Source organism: Simochromis diagramma, unplaced genomic scaffold (genome assembly GCF_900408965.1).
Source record: "Simochromis diagramma unplaced genomic scaffold, fSimDia1.1 OVJJ01000822.1, whole genome shotgun sequence".
Taxonomy (NCBI): domain Eukaryota; kingdom Metazoa; phylum Chordata; class Actinopteri; order Cichliformes; family Cichlidae; genus Simochromis; species Simochromis diagramma.
This window is the reverse complement of record NW_024387520.1, coordinates 3,648,748-3,657,682: the sequence shown is the minus strand read 5'-3', so window position 1 is coordinate 3,657,682 and position 8,935 is coordinate 3,648,748. Positions and strand designations below refer to the sequence as shown.

The following is an 8,935-nucleotide window of genomic DNA, read 5'->3' as shown; positions in this document are numbered from 1 at the left end:
AGCTCTATAATGTTCTCATCAACTTTGTTGAATAAGCAGTCCAACAACAGAAACAACCAATTTGCCTATGGAAGGATGATAAAATTATATGGTTTTACTGACTATTAAACATACTCTTTGATTATTTTCCACCTGCTTTAACTGCAACAGTATTAATGTATAAAAATATAATATATATTTTATTGTATAAATATTATATAATTATATTATAATTTTGGCAGAAACCCCACTAACTGGTTCAATCTTTAAATGTTACCGATAAACAATTTAAATGAGAATTATATGAATTACAAGATTGTGAGTTATTGTGATATTCATCAGCATTCAGTCACCTTAACTGTGGTTATTCATTATGCCGATCATCATATATAAATGTAATAAATGTCCCAAACCTTTTAGTGTCGGCTACAGTCCAAAATTACGGTGTCAGTCACAGGGAGGAGCCTCCAATCACACCATTCAGATCCGTTTATCAGTGACGGGAAACGCAACTCATTTCACTCAGATCTAAAATGTCTCCGATAAAGGACTTTAATGTGATTTACACAGCGACCAACGACGATGATACTGTCTCTCCAGGAGATATTATTGTAGGCGCAGTGATTTTCAGACTGACAAAAGACGTCAAAGTCAAGAGCGTTTCTCTGAAAATCAAAGGAGACGCTTTCGCGCAGTGGTCAGACGGCGACACAAAATACTTTGCGCAGAGGAGATATTTCAAAGTGAAGAGCTATGTAGTTGAAAAAAATCCTAAAGGTAAGTGGTTTAAGTATTTTAAACTCAGAGTTATTTTGAAATTAAATGTGTCGGATGGGAATTTTGAAGCTTTAGAGTGAAGCAGGGGATAACGTGTAATGGTAACAATGATAAACGCAATGTGGGAATTATCAGATTTTTTTTTTAAAGAAATCTTACTTTAAAAAAAAGTTGTTGTTTGTGAAGTTGATAGTTTTTGAAAAGGTGTGCAATTTTGATGGTCTGAATTAAATGAAAAGTAGTAAATCGTAAATATATCACTCTTGCTCTGTGTAGGAAAAGTTAAGCAACCTTGTCTTGCAGGCACTGTACTTCCCCAAGGGGTCAACAGTTTATTCTTCGCATTTAAACTTCCAGACTGGTAAGTGGAGATGTTTAGCCTCAAAGATTAAAACGGTGTCATAACAGTTTCCTTTTGCATAGTTATGACATTATTTTAATACAATCTCCACTGTTTTTATTTTATTTTTTTGTTACAGTGACATGCCTTCATCCTTCCAGGGGAAAAATGGAAGAATTTCCTACATCATGGAAGCAAAGATAGCTAGGAGCTGGCATTGGTCCTCTGATGCACAAAAAGAGATCAAGTTTATGTCCAGGTCCAGTCCACACACTGTCCAAATGATGGTAAACACTGCCTTGATATATGTTATAAATATTTAGAGCGTGTGTTGTAAATGCTAAATGAAAAATATATAAGACAAAATCTTATATGATTTAAAAACCTGAATGTCCTGTTACAGTTTCATATGTTTCATTAGGAGTCGCCAGTTGTAACACAGGGAGTTCTGTGTTTATGATGTTTACCAGAATTTGGTCTTAAGTTTACAAAAAAAAGGAAGTAGATTCTTCTGCAATTTGGTCATTTGAGGAATTAAGTTGCCCTGGGGAAATCTTTATCTGCATGTTCTATTACAGCATCCACAATCTGGTTCAGTGAGTAAAAACATGGGTGGTCGCTCCAGGGGACAGGTCCAGATGTCTGCCACTATTAATAGAGGTGTTTGTTCTCCAGGTAAAATATCTGCAACATGAAAAGACAAATGCTGATAGATTTTTAAAAAATGCAGTTTATTGCTATGATTTGTTTTTGACAGGAGAAACTTTATCTGTTGTTGCCAAAATATGCAACTCCTCTTCCAAGGAAATGAGACCCAAATTCAAACTTCAACAGAAAATAGTGTACACCTGCAAGAAACATACTAATCCCACCTTCAAGACTCTGTGCAAAATGGTCGGGGACACTATCAGTCCAAACTCAGAGCAAACTGTGTCCTGCAAAATTAAGATTCCTGGTGACATTGCCCCCACTCTCCATAACTGTGATATTATCTCAGTTGAATATTATGTCAAGGTATGAAACAATTTCATAGTGATATCATGATATCTTAGCAATGAAACTCCTTCATTTGTAAACGATCATGGGTAAATAAGTAACAGGAAATATGTGTCTTAACTCAGTATCTTTATAACTATATAACGGATAACAATCTTTATTTAAACATTTTTTTTTCCATTTCTGACTGTTTCCCAGGTGTATCTGGACATTAGTTTTGCCTTTGACCCAGAAGTGACGTTTCCACTGGTCATCCTTCCTTCCAGACTTGCTTCCATATGGCCCGATGAGGCTTTAGGACAATCTGTGGGGGAGGGTGGGGCAGCCAAGGCCACCAGTTACAATGTACATGCTGTACCTACAGCCTCAGGTGCTTGCCAATACCCCATCCCCGATCCCCCTCAGGATGATGACATAAAAGGAGGCAATTATAACCAGTTGCCTCAAGGTGCTACTTCACTGGGGTTCTCAGCTCCAGCTTTCACAGTGGATTCAATGCAGCAACCAGCTATTCTGCAGGGAGAACCATCTCCATTATTTACTTCCATTTACCAGCATTAGAATGAGTGATTGTGCAAGTTAAACTGGATTAAGTGAATAGGCTAAAGATTAACAATAAGGGCCAGGTACCTGTTAAACAGGGTAGTGAAAGTTCTGAAAATTAGAAGTGAGATACAAAAGCATGTGTGTGGCTTAGGTGGGTGTTGAAACAAGAGCACAAAACAATTCTTTGGTTTCATTTTATAATACCAGGGTTATTTTTCTACAAAGATTTGAACTTTGAGGGTGTTTAACCCTTTAAGACCTACCATAGAACCAAGTCCGCCAGAGCTTATATTATATTTTTACATGCTGTGGAGCCATTTTTGGGAGCATTTCAAGTTGCTATACATCAATACAACCATTATAGCCCAGATTTTAATAATATGTATTCATTAAGTGCATAGTAATTACATAAATTGCAAAAAAGTGCAATAAACTACAAAAAAATTGAAAATTGTTTTTGCTTTTTTAACATATATTTGTAGTTAGAGAAATTTAAGAGGCTTATCCCTCAAAACTGTAAATACAAAAAAGTTGCACAAAATAGTTTCCTACCACAGGAAATTTATTTTGAGTGTCTTCATAGTTTTATTTTTGAAATACACCAATTTTTATACACTGCAGGAAAAACGAAAATAAATATTATACTGCAAATTTGCAAAAAAGCAGCATATGCATCAAAATAAACTATTTCCAGCAGTGCAATATGAGTCCTAAGCATCCCAGAAACGACACAGAAAGTCATAAAGTCAAAGATAACTTTTAAAAAGACCAGTATATGCCCTGAGGCCCTGATGGTAAAAAAGACTACATTTCCGCGAAAATGACGTCACTTCCGGTTTCGGGCAGGTAATGGCGGAAATGCAAAAGTTCGCGCTGACGTCTATTCCAACTAGGAAGTGTTATGAACAGCTGATCGGATTGGCAAAGCGTGTTTCTGGAATATTATGTTTTTGTTCCTGCAAGCGCTTTTTATGCAGTCTTTGCAAAGCTTTATGTGGAAGGAAACCGTGACCTAGGACAAGCTGATGGCATAAGATGTAAGTACAACTCCTCCGGTTTCATATGCAAAAAAAATTTTTGCGCTAGCTTACGTGGTTGCAGTGCTACTGGGATTTAAAAATAGTTACGCAAAACAGAGCGTGTCCGCTCCGATCGGCTCTAAAGGGTTAAATAGGAGAGAAAAGTGTGAAGATGTTCATGCCTGTCTGAGAAAAGTGTATAAAGTGTGTAGTGAGGGATTTTACAGCCTTAAAACATCTATAAAAATAAAGTTTGCTACTTTTCGGATTTCACTTATTATTTAGTTATTTTTAGAATGTAACTCCCACGATAAACAAGGGAACACTGTATAGCTAAGTTGCAGTCGTCAATCACCTCTAATAAAGCATATGTATGTATATGTATTTTTATCTCATTCATTATAATTTTATTATTATATTTTCTTCTTTCACAAATTTATGCCAAGGGTTTTATACTTTTCTTTCTTTCTTCTTAAATAACTTTTTTAGTCATCATTGTAATCTTTGCTTATTTTTTAATCATGTTATTTATCTACTTTTTATTTTGAAACTCGATTTTTGTAAACCTGATTTTATCTTAAAATGTTCAATTCTATACAGAGACAAGTGAAGTAGTATCAGAACAGCAGGAGGTGATTATACATTTTGAAAGAATAATTAAGCCTAGACTAGATATAGTCGGCAAGTGGCAAAAGGCCACTTGACAGTAACTTCTCAGAATCTTGTCTCTGTATTTCACAGATGATGTGGTTCTGTTTATCAAGTGGTAGCCCCCAGCTCGCAAGGTGGTTCGCAGCCATTCCAGTGTGAGAATTAGCACTTCCGAGTCTGAGGCCATGATCCTTAGCTGAAGGTAGAGGGGAGAGGGAAGAGGGAGGGGAGAGATCAAAGAGAAGAGAAAAAGAAAAAGAAAGAAAAAGCAGAGCGTAAAAGCGAGGCTCTAGATTTACTGGCCGATTTATATCTCCACTCTCACCTATGGTCATGACCTTTATGTTTCTTAGTGTGGTCAGACATACAAAGACATGGTGGTATGATTTCAGAACCAGCCAAATACATATACCTATACCATCTGTTATTTTGAAATAAATAAATCAATAAAAGTTCAACCACACTACCTGCTGCAGCTGCTTTTTGATGATGTGTTGCTCTCTCTTCCTCTTGGTTAAGATCATTATGTAAAGCCAAACCATTACTGACAGATTTTGGGCAGTGAAAATATATTCTGTACTAGGTCCCAAGAGACAGCCTGAAGTTTTAAACAAACAAAAACATAAATAATGCTTAATCCATCGGAATCATGAAAATGAATCCTAAACATTGCTGAAATACTGTTAAATTGTAACTCTACTTCTTAATAGCAAACTGTTGAAGACATAATTGGTTAGTTCCACAGGAATCTGTGCTCGGACCAATTCTATACACATACTGTCAGGTCTGACGGTGCCCCGACCGGCGACCTGTGTGTATGTGTGTGTTTGTTCTCCTCTCTCTCGCTCTGTCTTTCCTCTCCGGCCCCGCTGCGATTGTTACGCAGTCGCGTAGCAACGGGAGATCTCCGACCCGGAAGTGCTGCCACTCTGAGCTGTCCCACCTGCGACTGATTCCTCGCCAGCTGCTGCCAATGGTCGTGTCCAAATTCATGGGCTGCATCCTCCTGAGGACCCGGCCTTCGCGGTCTACGTGGGCCGGGTCCTCAGAAGGTCGGGTAGGCCGGAAGTAAACGGCCGTGAAATTGGACGGTCTAGCCTTCAGATTAGCGTCACCGCTGTCTCGGTGGAGTTTAATAAACTCAGCCGTCTGCTCCTTGCTATCTAAAATATAACAGGACACTGGCGTAAATTCTCGACTGTCTCATACTTCTGTTTAATCAGTTTTCTGTTTGACGTTTAGTCAGCTGTGTAAAAACCAAGGAGGAACCCACCCGGGGGATTAATAAAGTTTTATTTTATCTAATCTAATCTAATAACTTTAATCTCAGCCAAACCGATTTACTCACGAACAAACAAAACACTGAAAAAAGCCCAACAATAACATTTTTAGGTTGTCTAAGTGACTTATATATTACGTTTAACCTGAGCAGCGAAAGTCCGCGGTGATCTGAAAATGATGTGCCGGGAGTTGTGCCGTTCTCGGCCGCATCAGTAACCCTCGAGCTCCCGGCTAGCTATCGAGCTGGTGGGTAGCAGACGTCTCCGAAAACGTCGAAGCACTTTTGCAAATATGCGGTATCTTGATAAACCGAGCAGATATTTGATGTTTACACAACTACTTTCTCGCCTGAAAATATGTTAAAAGTTTATTTTGTGACCCAGAAAGATTAGTATGAGTAATTTTAAAACTTAGTAGCGGCCGCCATTGTTGGAAACTGGAGTTTGGCTGGGCCACGCTATGAATTCTGGGATATGGTAGGCCACGAAGGACACACCCAACCCATCCTTCAAATTCGGGGAAAAGGAGGACGCATTTGTCGGCTGCATTCGGAGGAGTCTACGAATTTGGACAGCCTTCGGCGCGTCGCTGTGACGTAATCGGTCTACAAATGCGGCCTCAGGAGGATGCAGCCCATGAATTTGGACACAACCAATCTGTCACTACCCGATCCGTACCGGAAACCCGATCGGTACCCCGCATGCGCAAATCTTACGTCACTTCCTCTCTTTGCCAACATTGCGACATTCAATATATTTGAATGACACGGTTAGCACCCAGTTAGCTCCTAGCATTTCTCAGCAGCTCTGCCTCCTTTTCGACTACCGGGACATTTAAACAATGGATAATCCGTATCCGCAACAAATTTTTGCTTTTCTCCTCAACAGAGAGCGTTCCCCGATTGAACAACAGCGCTGTAAAATAAGAAGAATGGTGCCTAATGACTGAGTTAATAATACAGACTTTATAATATGTCACGTGAAGATTCAGCAGCCAGATGAAGTGTTTACTGGCAATTGACAGTGACAGCGGACATTATCATCACTTTTCCAACAATCCTCTCCACACAGACAAGCATAAACACACTCGATTATCACTAAATCAATTTTAACACACGTTTGTAATGACGCTAATTCAGTTTACAATAGGGTTCATTCGCTCAGTCAGCGAGTGGCGGTATCCTCGTACACTGGGGAGTACACTGCCATTAAACGAACAGAAGAAGAAGAAACCCCCTGCACATGCGCGGTACGGATCGGGTAGACCCGATTTGTACGGTCCGACTTTGCACATGCGCAGTAAGGATCGTGAGTCCCGATCTGTCACTATCTTTTTATTTATTTATTTTTTTTGTCTTCATTATATTAAATGTTTCATTATCGGAAACATTTTAAGAGATACTTGTTATTCTTAACATCTTAACAGATACTCTGACCTGTAACTATCGTAAAATGCTTCGACCGGAAGTAGACACCTTTCGCGCATGCGGGGTACCGATCGGGTTTCCGGTACGGATCGGGTAGTGACAACATCATCCACCGTTGTTGGCAGAGCTATTTAATGGTGTGGCTGGGTGACAGACGGCGCTGGAGTATTGCACCAAGCCTGGTAGTGACTCGAGCTCAGCAAGGGTAAAACAAGTGGTTGATAGCGGAGGGAGGCTAACCGTGTCTGTTTTGCCTTTTCTCAGGAAGCGGATGAGACGGAGAGACGGAAGGAGAGACGTCACTGATTCATGGGAGTTGTGTGGACACCCGAGGGCAGACGGGGAGAGGAGTGTTTATGTACGATGCTTTTATGTACTCCATGGTACATATTGTCAATGTAGGGCATTAATACTTGGTAAGTTTTTTAACACTAGAGTTATATGACCTGTTTTCATACATAAATGCCAGACAAGGGTCCAAATATGTGTCATTTCAAATTCTTTCTTACATGTAGCACAGTTCACTTAACCATGATGTGATTAAGTGGTTGTGACTTTTGCCTTGTTTTCAGATCAAATAGGTCTGCAGGTGTCAATAAACCACAAAGCAGCTGCAGTTCTTGCATTATGTCAGAACTATGAAAGCTGCATTGGTTAAACAAGGTTGTCAAATTAATATAACAGTAGTAATGACAAATAAATATGTGTCCAGAGGTCTCTGAACTCAGATGTCAGAACCTTTTGAGTAAGCGTTTTTCAGAAAAAACAAAACAAGGAAATACAAGATCTGTCTGGGTTATTGGCAAGGTGGAGCCATGTTAGTATCACAGGCACAGTTATTGTGCTTGCGATACTTATTTTAGTTAAAAAAAAAATGTATGGCTTAAGCTGGGCATACACTGTGCAGTTTTTTCTGTCAACCTGTACGATTGACTCGCAGGGGTTAGAAGTTCATAGGTCACGATGCAGGGTCTCACGCTATACGGCCCGATGCTCTGATGCAACCTGAGTGCTCACACTGTACGTCCATAAAATGAAGGTTATAACAGAAAATCTGTCGCTCGCTCTCCCTCTCTGTCTTTCACTCACACAGACACGCACACCACCATCAACGTTGCTAAATTGCTAACGAAAAACATTGATCAAGCAGCTGTGATTGAGCAACAATGTAAATCCAACTATTTTCACGGTTGTTGTGGTCGTGATAATTTTGTGAGGCCACATCGAAAAGGCTCGGATGAGCTTTCCAAAGTTCTACAAGTTGTGCCTCCATCGCTTGTGTCCAGATCACACACATTCGGAGGCTGGAGCAAGCCGTCGAGGAGAGCATTCGCTGCTTGGGAAGCTGGCGATTGAAGAGAGAGGAGGCGAGCGGCCATGTAAGTCCCCTGACGGGTCCCGACGGGTCCCGACGGCGCGAGCGCACCGCGGCGGCGGCCCGTCGCGACAGACACTAGGGCAATGCTTCATGGGCTGCCTCTGTCGACCAACACACCGAGCCCCCAACAGGGAGCAGTTATGCCTACAATGCCAGCTAAGGTACCGAAATACAACGGGCTAACCCCGCTAGAGCCCTACCTCTCACAAATCTGGCTAGCCGCAAGGCATAGTGGCTGGAGCGACGAAGAGGCTGCTACACAACTAGCGCTAGCATTTGAAGGAGATGCACTGCAGGTACTCCTTGACCTAGCCCTGGCTGAAAGGGCTGAGCTTGTGCTCACCTTGTGACCTAACCAGCACTTGCCCCCCCCCAAACCACCCTCAAATCAGAGCCGCAGACTGCGATGGGGAGGTCGCGGAAATATGCCAGCTGCAGCCCTTGGTGCCCCGGAGGCGTCCTTGTCGACCGACCAACCGCTGCTACCGGTGCGATGAGTCCGGCCACATGGTGCGTGACTGCCCAGCACCCGCCCCGAAGAC

The 8,935-nt window shown here is 41.2% G+C and overlaps 1 protein-coding gene across 2 annotated transcripts; it reads left to right on the top strand.

The window, feature by feature from the left end:
- Positions 1–421: 421 nt before the first annotated feature.
- Positions 422–4,041, top strand: LOC120726189 (arrestin domain-containing protein 3-like). 2 transcript variants are annotated; one of them, XR_005694289.1, is made up of 7 exons: positions 422–756; positions 1,060–1,117; positions 1,236–1,383; positions 1,675–1,771; positions 1,854–2,110; positions 2,291–2,880; positions 3,803–4,041. XR_005694289.1 is itself a non-coding variant. In XM_040019584.1 (6 exons), exons 1-6 carry the CDS (start codon positions 513–515, stop codon positions 2,651–2,653), a joined length of 1,167 nt encoding a protein of 388 aa, XP_039875518.1. In that variant the 5' UTR covers positions 422–512; the 3' UTR covers positions 2,654–2,912. The 2 variants fall into 2 exon arrangements, 1 of the variants encoding a protein (XP_039875518.1); XM_040019584.1 differs by lacking the exon at positions 3,803–4,041 and having other exon boundaries at positions 2,291–2,912.
- Positions 4,042–8,935: the final 4,894 nt, after the last annotated feature.